Genomic DNA, 17,700 nt, shown 5'->3' with positions numbered 1-17,700 from the left:
AATAATTTCAAATGGGTTATGAAGAAAACTTATTGTGTTTGCTGAGTTTTCAAAAAAACTCTTAATGAAGATATGTTCATCAATAAACAAAACACCAGCAGAACTATCATATACTGGGCAAAGAGTCAGGCTGATACCAAAAGCAACATGCAACATAAAGAAGATAATAATATAAAGAAAGACAATCTGCTGAGTATTAAAAGCCATCTCAATATGAACTCTTTGCAACCAGCACACAGAATTAGCTATCAAATCCAAACCACACCAAGGTTAAGTTTGGCTGACGGAAGCCAGGAAGTCAATAATAGGGAAAAAATATTAAGTTCCTCAGTGCAAGATAGCTGAATAGTGTTTTGGAGCATTTCCCTGGCTGGTACAAGAAGTATTAGAAAATCCTTTTGGCAAGGGATAGAAATAAATACAAATGGAATGCTACATGTTCAAATCAGCAGACTGTCCCAGGAATGATACAGGTATCAGTAAAGTAGCAAGGGGATAACTTTAAAACATTATTTGTTGTGGGCTCAAAAAACATTCAAAACTGATTTATTTAAAGGTGTCACAATAGCTATGTCCAGGCATTTAGGTTTAAAGGAAGTCAAAATTAAAAGAGGATACTTTTTTCCCCAAGAATTTCTTCAAAACCAAGCATATTGCTAAAGAGCAACATTATACTTGGTAAACAATAATTGGCAACAAAATAAGTTTAAACGCTGTAATATTCTGCCCAAACCAGTCCCAGATACAGTTTAATAACCAAGATGCAAACTAATTTTGTTGTAACAAGCCTAGACCAATTCTATCAAAATGTGTCCTTGGTTAGATATCCAGTTTTATTTAACGTTTTGAAAGCTCGTTTGACAGCCAATCAAGTCCCTCATACAGACCAGTTCCTTGTGTAGCACAAGTGGCTTGAACATACCATGTTCTGTTACGGAGAGACTGAAGGCCTAATTTATCTGTCATTTCGCTGATAGCCATAGCATTTGGCAAATCCTGTTTGTTTGCAAAAAGCAGCAGCACTGCATCTTGCAGCTCATCTTCCTCAAGCATTTTCTGCAGTACTTGGGCTCCTTCCTGAATTCTTTCACGATCATTGCTATCTACCACAAAAATAAGACCCTGGGTATTCTGGAAGTAATGCCTCCAGAGAGGCCTAATTTTATCTTGACCACCAACATCCCATACTGTGAAACAAATGTTCTTATACTCTACTGTTTCCACATTAAAACCAATGGTAGGAATGGTGGTGACTATCTCCCCTAACTTCAGTTTATACAGAATGGTCGTCTTGCCAGCAGCATCCAATCCAACCATCAAAATACGCATCTGCTTCTTGCCGAAGAGGCGGGAGAACAGAGAAGAGATGGTGAGGCCCATGGCGGTAGTGGCACTTGCGATGGGCAGAATAAGGGGTCGGGGCGTCCCTGGGCCTTCTCCTTTCACACTCCCAACAAACTGAGCGCAAGGGAAAAGAAACACCTGAGGCAGGAAGGGGGCGACAGGGACCGCTCGTTGGCCGGCGTGACGGGTGAAGCTTAGGGACAGGAATTAGCGGGTGGAGGACCGGCTTGGCGACTCAAAGTTTAGGTTCTTAAGACATCTACTCATAATTCAATAAATTGTTGATTTTGAAGATGGAGAGGTGCCATCTAATGGTGGCTCAATAAAGCTAAGCATTTGATCCTTAGTTTTCTAAGGAACAAAAAGACAAGTATGTCTTAACTGTGCCTTGATAGAGATGCTGTTACAGACTCAAATTTATCAGCTATGAGGACATATCTTGACTGGTTTAGGGTTTGGAGTTTCCCTTAAAAGATTTAGAGTTGTGAGAATTTCATTTCATACTTTTTGAAAGTGGGATGGAGAAAGCATGGTTGAAATCTTATCATTAACTGGATTCCCACATAGCTCTAAGATTGAAACTTCTAAGTGAGTGTCTTCCTTTTTCCTTGCTGGGCATGGTGATCTAAGCATGAGCAGCTTGAATGGCTTTTGTGATCAGTTTCTGGACTTGTGCAGATGGGAGCCAATAGTCTCATGGAAGATGCCAAGCGTAACCATTTTGTAAAGATAGAAATCAAAGTCGAGATACTTGAGTTAAAAATCTTTATGTCTCACATCAAGTATTTACTTATCCTGTTTGTATTAGGCAAAAGGTTATTTTTAGTCCGAACTGCATTGTTGTTCACACAAATGAAACCAAAGTCTTATTTGTGTCATATTGTTTATTTTGAAAAAATACTACTACCCGAAAATGCATTTTGCAAAACTTTACAAACATGATTATTATATAAATATAAAATGATAGCATGTCAATGATTTTATTCAACTCATTACTTAATGAGGGAAATAAAAAGGTGTTAATAATGGTTCAAATGAGAAACAAGGAATTTACAAATAAATGAATAGAGGAATATTAAAATTTCTGGGTTAGATATAAAACTGGTTAATGTCCTATCATTAACCTTTGGATTATCTATTTCACTAAATAAAATTGTGCCTTTACTGGATAAAATTTTCCAAAATTTTACATGTACTTTTCCTAAGTCCTTTGGAGTCTTTTATTAGTAGTAAAAAACTGTTGATTAAGCAGAAAACATTTCTCTAAATATTAGGTGGGTCTATGCAGTTGAAAGTAACTGACGAAGAATTAGTATTACCAAAATGGCCGTATTATGAAAAGCGTTATACAAACTCAGTGCAATCCTCATCTAAATACCAATGACATTCTTTGCAGAACTAGAAAAAAAAAAGAGTTGTAAAGTTCATTTAGAAGTATAAAAGACCCAGAATAGCCAAAGCAATCTTGAATAAGAAGAGTGATGCTGGAGGCATCACAATACCTGATTTTGAATTACACTACAGAGCTATAGTAGCAAAAACAGCATGGTATTGACACTAAAGCAGATACCAAGATTGGTGGAATATAAGATACAGAGACAAATCTGCTTAGATACAGTTTTCTGATATTCAACAAAGGTGCCCAAAAAACATTGGAGAAAAGATAGCCTTTTTAGTAAATGGTGCTGGGAAAACTGGATCTCCTTGTGGAGGAGAATGAAATTTAATCACTATCTCTCATCTTGTGCAAAAGTCAAATCAAAGTGAATTAAAGACCTAGGGATTAGACCTCTGCAATTGCTAGAAGAAAATGTAGGCTCAATACTTCAACGTATTGGTATAGGCACCAAATTTAACAAGAAACCTAAAATGCAATAAATAAATCAATAACTGGAATGGTATCAAATTAAAAAACTTCTGCACAATGAAGAAAACAAGCATGGAGAGAGCCTACAGCTTGGAAGAAGAGCTTTGCCAGCTGTTCTTCAGATAGGGAATTCATATCCAGAATACATAAAAAACTCAAAGAACTTAACACCCAAACAAACAAATAAACAAAAAAACAACCCAGTTAATAATTGGGCAAAAGAACTCAGCAGGCACTTCTCAAAAGAAGAAATGCAAATGGCCAATAAATATATGAAAAAAATGTTCAACCTCTCTAGTAATTAGAGAAATGCAAATATAAATTACACTGAGATTTCATCTCACTCCAGTCAGAATGGTAATCAAGAATACAAATGTAATAAATGTTGGGTTAGAATGTGGGAAAAGAGGTACACTCATACATTGTTGGTGGGACTTAAAATTAGTATAACCATTCTGGAAAGCAGTATGGAGATTGCTCAAAAAACTAGGAATGGAACTACAATTGACTCAGCTATCCCATTCCTTGGTATATACTCAAAGGATTTTAAATCAGCATACTATATGGATATAGCCACATCAATATTTATAGTAGCATAGTTACACAATAGTCAAATTATGGAACCAGCCAGGATGCCTGTTGAGAAACAAATGAATAAATAAAATGTGCTTTATATACACAATGGAGTTTTACTCAACCATAAAGAAAAATGAATGAGGACATTTTCTGGTAAATGGATGGAACTGGAGACTGTCACACTAACTGAAATAAACCAGACCCAGAAATGCAAGGTTTGAATGTTTTCTCTCATATGCAGAAACTGAGTAAATTGAGGGAAAAAAAGGAGGAGGGGGGACCAGAATTCCTTGAAAATAAAGGTCAGATCTGTGAAGGGGTTTGACAGTGAGGGAGGAGGAAAAGGGAGGATCAGTGTAATGAATGTGATCAAACTATCCTGTGTACGTAGGTGAACATACCACAGTGAATTTCACCTTTATGAATATCTATAGTGCCTTATTAAAAAAAAATTACATAAATAGAACAAAATCAGTAAAGTAAATGGAACAGAAAGAAAGAGAAGGGGAGGAAAAGGGGTAATGCTGGGGCCTGAATTTTAGGGTAAATTATATTCCTTAGTTATATAATTGTAACAAAATGAATTCCAATATTTTATATAACTATAATGCACTAATAAAAAAGAGTTTATACCTGAGGTAGACTCTTACTGGAAAAAAAACTTCCATACACTTTTTTGCCTTATATCCAAGTATTGGATGTTCATTCTTAAATTAATCATTATATGAGCCTCATGTCTGTACTCACAAGCTTTGGGAGCCACCAGCGGTGGCTATACTACTTAAAACTTTATGGAAAAAGACTTTAAAAATTATATAAACCCACAAGGATAACTGGAAGAGGAGAGGAAACAATAGTTATGCAGTTTTAGAGCCAGCAGGCAGATGGATGAATAGTAATTGGCTTTGCTTACCCAAGACAGCTTAACTCTAAGCCTGCTGCAGGTCTAAACAGCCAGACCTGCCCAAAAAATGCACAGGAAAGTACAGACAGTGGGAGCCCCCGGAGCCTCTATAACTTTTGATGGTAGATGGGCAACTTGATGGGGAGAAAATTGCTCCAAAAAAGCTTATGGAATCATCTCCCACTCTGCCTTGTGTGACTGCTTTTCTTACCCCTATCCTTTCAGATCTGTCTTGCATTCTCTCTGCAAATCTAAAGCTTGATCTTTTGACCAATGATGTGAGGCATGTTTGAGGGTAAGGCTCCTTGAGGAAAATGGAAGTAAGAGACCAGCTATTGACTGAATGCTGATATTCTAGTCCTTCTCATGTTGGGTCCCAGAAGTCTTGGTCTTTATATCTGTTCAATGGAAACTGTCCCTTTATTGATGAATCTCTAATGATGACGGTGTATAGTTGAGAGAGTAAACATGCTATCAACACGAATATCTACAGAGAAGCCAGGTATCCCTTTATTCATCAACATCTTGGAAAGGTGTACTTATTCCTGTCTCTGTATGTGGAAGAAAATAAAGTCTGTCCCAGGAATTTTTCATAAATAAATATATTTTTCAGAAATACATATATATTTGTGGGTGTACACACATTAGTGTCATTTATATATATACATATACATGTGTATGTATTCACAGTATCAAGTATCTCTTGAAAGCTACAAATGAAGTTCACAAGAGTAGCAGACTATGGGTAGGACAAGCATATGGCTGGTGGGGCCACTGTGAGGGAGACTTATTTTTCACCATTTACTTTTTTGTTTTTTTAAAAAAATATTGTGCCACGAACATACACAAGTTATTTAAAGGTAAATAAAACAATGCATTCCTTAAAGATTAAACATAAATAAATAAAAATAAAGGTAATTATATTAGCTATATTCTGAGATACTATTAGTTTTTTCATTTGATAATGTTTCCACTCACACATTCATTGCAGCATATTCACAATAGGCAAAATAATCAACCTAGGTATCTATTTATGAATGAGTGGTTACAGAAAATGTTGTATATCTACATGGTGGAATATTATTCAGCCATATAAAATAATGCAGTCATGTCATTTGTAGCAACATGTATAGAACTAAACTATGTTATTATATTAAGTGACATAAGTCAGGTGCAGAAAGACAAATACTACCTTTTCTCACTTACCTTTAGAAGATAAAAGTTGATCTAAAAACGTAGAGAATAGAATAATGGTTATCAGAGCTTGGGAAGGGTGTTGGGGAGATAGGGTGGAGAGAGGGTGGTAAATGAATATAGGGATGTAGTTGGTTAGCAAGAATAATTTCTAATGCTTTGTAGCACATTGGTATAACTACAGTTGACAACAATTAATTGAAACCTTTAAAACACACACACACACACACACACACAGAAGTGACAAATGTTTGAAGTGATAGATATGACAGTTAACCTGATCTGATCATTACAATTGTATAGATGTATTGAATTGTCCCAGTGTGCTCCATAAATATGTACACTTATTATGTTGTCAGAAACAAAATATATTAAAAAAATTTCTTCTATTTTTATCATTTGTTGTTAAAGTTTCAAATTAAAATTCTATTTTGGTATGAAAAAAGGAAAAGTTCAGTTTTTATAGTACTTACTAAATACAAACAACACAGATTAAAAATTCTTAGATGCTAAATAATTGATGATATGAATGATGAAACTTCTCCTGTTCCATGGGAGTAATTCTATAGTTTTAGAATGCCCCTTAGTAAATGTAATAGAATTCAGGTAATTCTAAACTTGAAAACCTTGCTCTATTAGGATCATATTTTAGGTATTAATTACCTGGTGGTCACACCGTGGGAAGATGCTTGATACAGCATTGACGTTAAAAGCTGAAGCTGAGAAACCAAAACATGCCTTGGATTCTGCACAAATGCTGTTTGTCTTTTGGGAGATCTTCTCCCATCACTCATAGATATTGTACAGTTGCTTATTCTGAAACTTACAAAAGAGAGCTAACTTTCAAAACTGAGAAAAGTTTTTCTTTAACTTGATTATTGTAAAATCATCCAACTTTTTTTTTTTTTACATTGTCATCTTTTGGGTCTTGAACCTTATCTATCTATCTATTTATTTACTTATTTTTAATAGGGTTAATTTTTCCACTCTACTTCTTTAAAGTTATTGAGCCCTGAATTTGGAGAGAATTGCCATGTTCTCAAAACATGTTATGCTTGTTTATTTCCCAAGGTACTCAGTCCTATGAAGTTGGATAGAGAACAACGCTAGCCTTGATAAACAAGATTTAGAATTCTGTGGTTACAACACATTGCTGTTGAGTGATGATGTATTATGATATTAAATGTATTATGCTAGTAATTTATGTAAGGAATGGAGTAGAGAAAAAGAAAAAAATTTCAAAGGAGAGAAAGGGGCATTCGGAGAATAGCAATAGAAAGGAATTAATACCTGACTGATTGAAAGAAACATGATATTGGGCTTCCTTGGTGACAATCAGAACATTAACTTTTTCAGGAACTGAGTCAATATGGTGTACTCGTGTCTTGCCATGTTCTATTCTGAAAACATTCTTGGTTTATCTAAGTGTCCTAAATTTTTTAACTAGCCATTCCCAGTTTTGAGGTGGAGGGGAGAATACGTGCTTTGAGTACAGATGGTAGTGAAAATTGCATGAGCAGAGCACAGAACACAGGTGCACAGAACTAATGCTGCTGCATGCTAGAGTGGACCGGGGGACCTTCCATGTGGCACATCTTAACACTGGTTCACAGCGTCACAGGTTGGAGATTGACACTGAAGGAGACAGAAAGTCCAACCCAAACCCATAGAACAAAAGTGTGATTCATTGTTGTCTCAGTAACTGGAAAATCAAGAGTAAAAGTGGATTCAGAAACTTAAGCTTTCCACCTCTCAATTCATTCTTCAGCTATTGGTTTCATTTCTAGTTCGTGGGAGAAACTGACTCCAATCATCACAATCCCAAACCCTTGAGGTACAGATAATCTACATCCCTGTGTTTAAGCAAAAGTCTCAGAATTCTGTCTTCTTGATTTTATTACCACCATCTGAATCATTTACATATTCCTGTGAGTTTTTTGGGGGGCAAGGACTATATCTTAAGTATTCTTGTGTCCTCAGCAATTAGCACAGTGTGCTAAAATGTGCAGTAGGAACTCAATACACAGTTCTTATGCTAAGCTGTAAATTGCTCTCTGAAAATAATCAATTTATATTTTAAGAGCTACTCTAATGTATTCCAGGTTTTAATTCTGAAATTTTCTTTGCTTACAGAATTAGGTGACTTGTTGGTAGAGTGAATATGATTATTAGAACTCAAGAACTCTGTACCTGTGTGTTATCAAGACAATCCAAACTTTATAGTATAATTCAGAAAATAGGAAAGAAGAAAGTGACCTAACAAGTTTTCTACTTAACACAGTAAGAGATCTATGAAGGGATGAGACATTGATTTGCAGGAACAGTTTTAACTTCCTCTGAATCATACCCAACAAGAGTGGGAGGTGTGAGAACATAGATGGTAGTTAGAAATGAGAGGTTATGAGGACTGAAGTAGCATGCCAGTAGAGAGAAGAGGAAGAATGTCATTGATGCTGAAGTTATTCTTTCACGATTGTGACAGAATGAATTACGCACATTATGATCTTCAAACATATGTTTGAAATTCATTTTACAAAAAAATTTAAAATAAGTGGTCTGATGTGGCATGTAAATTTTTTTATTAAATCTAATAAGAGAAAAAGTGACCTGTGATGTTAGTAATATTACTAATGGTGCCAATTACTTATGCCTAATTTTCTGAGTTTAATAAAACATAAAGGAAGTTCTAAACACTAAATTTTTAGTATGACAGAGGAAAATGTACTTAGTTACTCTAAAAAAGAACTGTTCAGCTTTTGTGTAATTACCCCTGTCTTCTAATGGAAACGTCATTTTCAAAGCTTTTTTTTCATCTTTTGATTTCTGTTGAATGCCAACTTTGCCCCAACATCCTTTCTTGCAGTGTGAAAAGATGAAAGCCAAGGAGTTGCAATTATCAATGATGTCACACCGTTTGAGTCATTTCCAATCATGCTTGTTTGTTCATTTTGCATAGTTTCAAGCTTATTGATGTGAACCAATTTAAAATGAATTTAACTGACCTAAACACAAGATCTTAAAGCTCTAATTGCCTGGGAAATTGTAAGAATGCAGCTTTTGAGTTCACTGGTCCTGACAATAAAAGATGCTGTTAAATATTTAAAATAGTCAAGAGAATAGTAGTGTCATTTAAATACATGTAACATTTATCAGAATAATAAGGTGCACACTTTTAGAAGTCTCATAATTATGAATTTTGTGGCAGTTTGGTTATTTTGCATTAGTTTCAAGTATTTGAATGCTTGGGAAAATGTAGTATAAATACTTTACCAGATTATTCAAGATGGAGATATGTGATTTCTAGGACTAAAATGTAAGAGGCAATGTAAGAGGCAAGTTTCTGGGTAAAGGGTCTAGCAGTGGACTCTAGGATTCAAATCTTGCCTAGCCACTTAGCTTAACTGAATGACAAGACATGTTAACTAACCTGTCTGTGCCTTAATTTTCTTTCTTTCTTTTTTTTTTTTTTTTTGTACTGGGATTGAACTGAAGGGTGCTTAACCACTGAGCCACATCCCCAGCAGCCCTTTTTATATTTTATTTAGAGACAGTGTCTTGCTAAGTTGCTTAGGGCCTAACTAAATTGCTAATGCTGGCTTTGAATTCACAATCCCCTGGCCTTAGCCTCCCTAGCTGCTGGGACTACAAGACTTAGTTTTCACACTATAAAAAGATATTAATGATACTATAACCTTCACAGAGATATGAAGGGATTAAATGCATTAATGTGTGTATAAATACCCAAACAGCACTATGTAAGTATTTGTTGTCGTTATTACTCTCTATAGGTCATTACAATGTTTCTTTAGGGTGTATGGAATCATAAAATGCAATTTTAGAATAAGTAGAGAAACACATGAGGAACTTTGTAGTAAGTTCACATCTCTACTATTGAAGAATTATTAGACTGGGGCCTTTCATATGTCCACTTGAAGACATATTCCTCATATTATCCCTTATATTAGTTATGACAGACAGTGTTTTTCCAAGTATATCCCAAGGATTAGTTGCATCAGAATGAATAGGATGTTATTATAAACAAACCCAAAGGACTTAAAATCAGCATACTATAGTGATGCAGCCACATCAATGTTCCCAGCAGCTCAATTCACAATGGCTAATCAATGGAGTCAACCTAGGTGCCCTTCAACAGATGAATGGATAAAGAAAATGTTGTATATATAAACAATGGAATAGAACTCAGCCATAATGAAGAATGAAATTATGGCATTTGCTGGTAAATGGATGCATCTGGAGACTATCATGTTAAGTGAAATAAGCCAATTTCCAAAAACCAAAGGCTAAATGTTCTCTCAAATATATGGATGCTAACTTATAAAAAGAGGGGGGAGAATATAAGTGCTTTGGATCAGACAAAGGAGAATGAAGGGAAGGGAGTAGGATGGGAATAGGGAAGACACTAAAATGAATTGGACTTTACTTTCCTAAGTTCATATATGAATACATGACCAATGTAACTCCACATCATATACAATCACAAGAATGGGAAGTTATAATCCATTTGTGTATAATATGTCTAAATGCATTCTACTGTCATGTATAACTAGAAAGAACAAATAAAAAATTTTTTTAAAAAAGACTAAATGGCCTCAAACTAGAACAACTGGATCAGAATTTCTGATAGTAGGAATTGGGATTTTCAAAAATGCCTAGTTGATTCTTATGCAGAACAAATTTTGAGCACAATTCTCAGTTGTTTGTGATTCCCTCTTCTTCTGCTATAATCTCATGTAAACTTCAGATGTCTTCTTAATTCTATCAAGTTCTATTATACCTCCTATGCCAGGCTTTGAGAATTTTCTTTCAAAATCACAGTCGAATAAAGTCAATCTTTCTCTTTTACAACCAAGGGCCTAAATAGTTACCGTCTCATCCCTCTATTCTGTATTCTTTCCATCATCCTAAGACATTTATTTCGTACTACCCGTCATAAGTGGGATACGAAATCATTCTGGCTTTGGAATCAAGATTTTCCCTCCTTGACTTTGGTTTAGCTCAGAGCTGCTCCTACCTATAACAAACATGGGAAAGCATTTCTCACTTATGCTTTGCTTTTTTCCCCTTCCTTTTCTCCTATTTTTTCCTCTATTTTCTTTCCACTAAGGTTCCTGGATTAGAAGTCAGGAAAGAATGGTGAAGTCAGCTGTTGAAAAAGATCTGTTTTAGTTCTTCCGAGTCCTTTAGCCTAATGACAGGTTTGCTTGGAGAGAAGGAACAACTGTAAAAACATGTCCTGGTCCTCCAGAATCTCTGTCCCTGTTGGCCTATGTCCTTTTCTTGGACTCCATATGCACTCTGAATCTCTGTCTATGGAGGTTGCCACTGGGAGCCTGTGAGACATCACTAAGCCATCATACCCTGCATCCCTTGAATATACTTCACTGAGCAAATTGCATCTGAACCCTAGAATATATCAAGAATTTGTGTATTTGGTGATTCCTAAATAAAAAGCCATGTGTGGCCAGATGGAAATACCACATGTGTGAGCATTTTATTACCTCTTGGGCATGATAAAGATCAATGGGAGGCATTTTGGCTCATAGCATACATAAAGCAATGCTCCTTTAAAATGCATGGACTCGTTATGTTCGAGTGACTGATCACATAGATCCATTGGAATCTTAATGATCCGTGAGATAAATTGCTCACATTTTAGAGGTACATCTACATTACAAAACAGCATTTCTTTCAATAGGCCACTGCAGTGTTGTGCTTTTGAAAACAGAGCTGAAAGTAGGAACAATATTGATGACTCATAAATGCATATATTGTAGTAAGAGGAAAGCAATAGGCATTATGGAAAAGAAGGAAATAGACACTTTACCAAATTTGCTTATTTAAAGCAATATGGATTTTTCTAAGAAGTAGTATTGACATTTTAATTAATAAAATAGAATTTAAGTCTTGGAAATTTAGGTCTTCTTTGAAGGATTAACAGTTCCTAGCAATAACTAAATTAAAAAAATTCAAGATAAATTAACAAACAAGTAGACATCAACCAAGAAATCAATTTATATATAGGTAAACCTTCAGCTTCAACTGTGTTAGTGTTGGCAGGTATTTTCCAGTTTTATCTGAAGAAAGATGGACTTTAATTAATTTTCTGTCCCTGCTTAGGTTTTTCTGAGACTAAATTGTGCCAATAAGTTTTGTAAGAAATTAAATAAAGTTTACCTTATAAATACCATCATGGCATAGAAAAAAAATTGATTACAAATAGTAAAAGGAGAACCATAAGAAGAGAGTGAAATTTTTAACTTACTCCAGCATCAAAAGTTCAAGTTGGATTGGTTAATGTTTGATGTATTTATATCTTAGTTGTTGATGAACTCTTCATTATATGTTTTTATCTATAGATACAAAATATAATGATAATATATTATGTTATGTGACTAATCTTTTTTCTTTATTCCTATAGGGATGCCCTCTGCATCTTCATTAGTAAACCTTCTTTCAGCTTTATTCATCTCTTTTGTATTTGGAGAAACAGAAATAAGGTTTGCTGGGCAAACAGAATTTGTTGTTAATGAAACAAGTACTACAGTTATTCGTCTTGTCATTGAAAGGATAGGACAGCCAGAAAATGTTACTGCAATTGTATCGGTGAGAAATTATTATAGTTCTATTCTTATTGAAATAGATATGAAATTTCTAGTTGTAATGAAATAATTTTTTTCTATGAGTTTTTTTTGGAGGGAGGGTTATGCTTTTTTAATTTAGAGCTTTATACTTACACAGAGTAGTTGGGTTCATCCTGACAAACTTGTACATGCATGAAATTTGATTTCAGTTTGTGATTCCTCACTTTTCCTTTCCTTTTTTTCCCCCGTCCTCCCTCCCCTTACTATGAGATTTTGAGTATTAGTCTATTTATGATAAATGATTTGCAGATAATACTCTTCTACTCATGTCTCTTATAGGCCCATAGAGTTCTCCAATGTAGCCATGTGCATTTGACAATAGCATTTTCAAGATAAAGACGGATGATTTTAAAGTGTTTGTGTCTTTATTTTAAAACAAGAGCATTTTATTTTGTATAATTTGAATCCTAGCATCCCTGATTAGACGTATTGTCTATTGCAGGATGGCTTAGAGAAAATACATGAAATATGTAAATGAGAATGGTTACAATTAAAAAACACCAAATTCTGTTAGAGATTTCTTCTTGTGGGGGAAACTAAACTTATTAATTTAAATAAAGTTTATTAGAATTTTTTAAACTCTTGATCTACCTCTGCACAGTTCAATTTTTGGATGGATTGTGTGTGTCATCTGTATATGTGTTTAATCAAAAAGTAATGTCATAGGACCATTAAGGGTATTGGTATATATAAGGCACAAAGTACTAGAAAATTTTGTTTGCAAAGGCAAATTTTTAAACAGTAGGTTAAATTGTCATATTATGAATCATTGCAAAAACAGAAGAAGAAAAACTACTTATGAAATCTAATCAATGTTGTAATTTTGTACATTGCTTTTAGTTTTCATTTATATATGACATATATGTATATACTTACTGAGTTTATTCTTAGTTCAAGTACACATGATATTTGATAATCTTTTAAATATAATCTTGATAGTAACCTAATAATTATCTGGTTGTTCCTTTATTTTCACTTTTCTTTTCTTCTTCTTTTTTTTTTTTTTAATCTCACAGGGAGCTTTCCCCATTATTGCTCCCAATCTTTCTTCTTTTCTTTTCTTTTTTAATAGTTGTAGATGGACAGCATGCCTTTATTTTATTTATTTATTTTATGTGGTGCTGAGGATTGAGCCCAGTGCCTCACATATACTAGGCAAACACTCTACCACTGTGCCACAGCCCCAGCCCTATTTTCACTTTTCTTGACAGTGTCATTGCATCCTGATCATTCCTTAACTGTTTTTCATTGAGGTTGCTTCTAGGTTTCCCTGATATGAATATTTCTCCGTATTGTGAATTATTAAGTGATTTTCATAGGTTGGATAACTATATTTTTTTGCCACTGGCTCTTGATAACACCGATACCGTGTCATTTTTCTCTAGTAAGATTTGAGCACAAGTTTTACAATATCCCTTGACAACTATTTTGATTCATCAAATATTTAAAACTTACTTTATTTTTTATAAATTAGAACTAGAAATTGACTACAATTTTTCTATACACGTTCTTCATTTTTATTTTTATGAAGTCATATTTTTTTCCTCATTTTATTTCCTCTTTGATGAAAGAAATTTCATTGGATTTGGTAATGAATTGCTCTTTTATAATTTTGTAATTATTATTCCCCTAGAATCTTATTAGCAATGCTGATTTTACAGAATTTAAGATCTTAAAAATTTAAGGAAAATTTGTAGGGACCAAGAAATTTCAGATTGGATCTTTATTGGAGTTGCTGTGGATAATATAAATTCAACTTCAGGCTGAAAGTTTGAAAACAACAGTTTCTTTGAAACTGATTGGGAAAAGAACTGAATTCCCTGCAGTTTTTAGCAGTTCACTTCCATCTCTTTGTGAATTTTACCTACAATTCCACTTCTTATTAGGTTTGGTGTAGCCCACTTCAGGTCAATCTAGAGGCAGAGAAAAAAAATTCACAGCATTACTTTCCTATGTAATTGTTAATTTTCTATGTAGTTATTTCTTTTTCTTCCACAACACAAAGAAATGTTTTTTATATAGAATTGTTTATTATTGTTATTATTATCTTTTTTCTGAAGATTTTTACTAGTTTTTAAATATTTATGTTTCATAGTTTTGTACATCCTACTATAAATGTCAGCACCATTTGATTTATGCTTTGTCTCTTGACAAAGCATCAGTTTTGCTTGTCCTAACTGTTAAGTATGAATGACTTATGTTTTGCATTTCATAGCTGTATGGAGAAGACACTGGTGACTTTTTTGACACATATGCTGCAGCTTTTATACCTGTGGGGGAAACAAATAGAACAGTGTACATAGCAGTATGTGATGATGATTTACCGGAACCTGATGAAACTTTTATTTTTCACTTAACATTGCAGGTAAGTCATTCTTTCCCTTTTAACCTTAAGCTCATAAAAATCTTGCAGCACTTAAAAATCTATTTATCTAGAGGTAAGCTGACCAGGTGGTAGTGGTTTTCATGGAAGCCAGGACCACAGTGTCTCTGGCAATCCCCTATTTTGGTTACTCCTCAGACAAAATGTTTAGAAGATCCTCCAGCTAGTGTCTGGATCCATTCAGCTTACTGAGGCATTGCCTTGACAGATGCTCCAGCAACCTTGTTTTCCCTTTTACCCTTTTCTTTTTTTCCTCCCCAACTATCAGATGAATAAAGAATGAGCATGACTTGTGAGTTCAAAAGAGAAGAATACAAAAAGCAATCGTGGAAGTCCTTTTGCCTTAGAATAAATTCAGAGTACCCCTTTGGGGGGGAACTTGAATAGCTTAAGATTTAATTGAAATTTATGACTTGATCTGTTGGGTTGAGGCAGTGACTGCTAACTTCAATCAGTCTAGTTAATTTTTCTGAGAATTTTGAAAGAATAATTTTAGAGTTATTAGTTTATTAGTTAGTTATTAGTTTTAGAGTCATTGTTTCAGAGTTGTGAAAATGACACTTGAAATAGGTGTGTTTTGCTTTTGTGAGTCATTCTTTCTTTCGTATTCTTTTATGTTGCCATTGAATATCAATAGAAACGTTTCAGAAAACTCTGGTTTTATAAGAAAAAATGCTTCAATATTTTATCTTAATTTTTAAACTATTTTTTATTATTTGGTACTGAAGATTGAATTCAGAGGTTCTTAACCACTGAACCACGTCCCTAGCTTTTTTTATTTTGAGACAAGTTCTCACTAGGTTGCTTCGTGCCTTGCTAAGATGATCGGGCTGGCTTTAAATTTGCAATCCTCCTGCCTCAGCCTCCTGAGCTGCTGGGATTACAGGCATGAGCCACCTTTTACCTTATTTTGGCTTTATGATTTATATAACAACTAATTCTTAAGTTTCAGCCCCTTATATAGTGTAAGAAAACAAATCATGTTTAAATAGAATTTCATATTGCGTAGTTAATTCCACTATATTAGTGAATGGCTTTATAGTAATTTATAAAAATTTGTAATATAACATTACTAGGCAGTGATTACTTTAATTATACTATTGTTAATAGTGATTAATAGTTTTTAAAAAGTTTTTGAAAATGATCTCATTTGGGACCTTTTTATCAGGTTGTCTTTATTCGAATATGTTTTCTTAATCTACTTATTAAAAGCATATTTGTATTTTTATTCATATTCTACATAATTAATTAGAGACAAATTCTACTGAATGTTTTAATTTATTATTCTATTCTTGGACGTTTATTTTAGAAACCTTTATCGAATGTGAAGCTTGGGTGGCCAAGAACTGTTACTGTGACGATATTATCAAATGACAATGCATTTGGAATTATTTCATTCAATATGGTATGTTATAATTTGATGATTCTAATGGTTGCTAGGTAGTAGTTTTTCATGATATTAGATAACATCATCCTATTCTTTGATATTTGAATAAAACTCAGCATTACCTCTGTCTCTATCCCACATTATGTAGACCTTGCATTTGTTCTACCTGAGATATTTGCGAACTGAGAAGGTTTCTAGTATCATGCTCACCACTTATAATGTCTTTCTGCATATCTTTCTACTTGTCTCATTTGTTACCTCTGTTGGCTGCTCTCTAACTCATATGTATACCCAGGTACCTTTTGCTCCAATTCCCCTTAAAGAAAGCATTGTCTACTGAAAGAATACTGATAAAACCTTCAGTGATCTTAAAACTGAATAGTAGACATTACAGCTCTTCAAAATTCTATAGTCAATCCCCACCCGAAAATTTTCCTGTTAATTCATGATGTAGGCTAAAGATCCATCTCATTTCCCTCAGTTTTGCTCTGCAATTTATTTTCTTCCCCTCAATACCAAAGTCCTGAGCTTATGGACAATCCCATGTTCAGAGGGTTTTATTTTTAGAAACAAGCACATAAGGAAGGTCTGTCCTTGAGAAAATTTTTTTCTAGCACTTGAAATAAAACAGGATATTGTTTCCAGTACAATTATATTTAGCTGCTAAGTTTTAGGCTCCAACAACCTTCCTGAGAGTGTTTTTGAGTTCTGTTGCTTAGCATCATTAATAAAATATGATTAAAATATGATCCCAGACTCTTATTCATTTTCCAATCTAGATCACTACTACAAATGGTAGCATTATGTCCTTTTCTTAGTTCCTTATCTTTGAAACAGGTGGGCTATATAGATAAATATGATCTTTAGAGTTGCCTTATCTTCATTAGAAAAGATATTAGCGTAACCTAATTTAGTAGATATTTGGTAACTTGCATTAATAACATTCATTGAATTACTCATTTTAGTTTGAATTAAGGGAAATTATTATGGCGCAGACTTCGTTAATTGCTTAATTTCTCTCTATTGCTTTATCTCCAGGACATTCCCTCCAAGTTATCACCCCAATCTCATACTAATTAATTTAAATGTTGTTTCCATTCCCCCCCTTTCCTTTCCTTTCTTTTTTTTTTTTGGCATTATATCCATTAGTTTCTACAAATCGATCCTAATCTCTGAGATTGGTCCCAGGTCTTTGACTGGTGGGGTCTCAGTGATGCCAGGCAGCTTCTGACAGGCTCCAACTCAGTCCCATGCTCTTCAAATTAAACTAAGTAACTGTTAAGCTCAGCATAGGAGCTCAATAGGCTGACTTCAGTTTCCAGCCTTGATGATGATTATATTGATAATAAACATGATACAGATGATGGTGACAATAGCCAACAT

General features: G+C 34.1%; 2 protein-coding genes across 2 annotated transcripts in view; one reads left to right on the top strand and one right to left on the bottom strand.

The window, feature by feature from the left end:
* Positions 1–812: 812 nt before the first annotated feature.
* LOC114086337 (ADP-ribosylation factor 4) lies at positions 813–1,495 on the bottom strand. The gene has a single exon (XM_027927596.2). The coding sequence runs from the start codon at positions 1,378–1,380 to the stop codon at positions 838–840; it is 543 nt and encodes a 180-aa protein (XP_027783397.1). The 5' UTR covers positions 1,381–1,495; the 3' UTR covers positions 813–837.
* A 10,831-nt stretch (positions 1,496–12,326) lies between these two features.
* The window catches only part of Adgrv1 (adhesion G protein-coupled receptor V1), a 521,596-nt gene continuing 516,222 nt past the window's right edge, over positions 12,327–17,700 (top strand). Inside the window, exons 1-3 of the mRNA XM_027927625.2 lie at positions 12,327–12,509; positions 14,763–14,912; positions 16,240–16,335. Coding sequence (XP_027783426.2) covers positions 12,327–12,509; positions 14,763–14,912; positions 16,240–16,335 — 429 coding nt within the window. The remainder of the gene's footprint in view (positions 12,510–14,762; positions 14,913–16,239; positions 16,336–17,700) is intronic.

This window comes from Marmota flaviventris, chromosome 5 (genome assembly GCF_047511675.1).
Source record: "Marmota flaviventris isolate mMarFla1 chromosome 5, mMarFla1.hap1, whole genome shotgun sequence".
Lineage (NCBI taxonomy): Eukaryota > Metazoa > Chordata > Mammalia > Rodentia > Sciuridae > Marmota > Marmota flaviventris.
This window is presented reverse-complemented; position numbering and strand designations above follow the sequence as displayed.

Bases quoted from the DNA above. Each gene is read 5' to 3' on its own strand.
- LOC114086337 (XM_027927596.2), bottom strand. From the start codon at position 1,380: ATGGGCCTCACCATCTCTTCTCTGTTCTCCCGCCTCTTCGGCAAGAAG.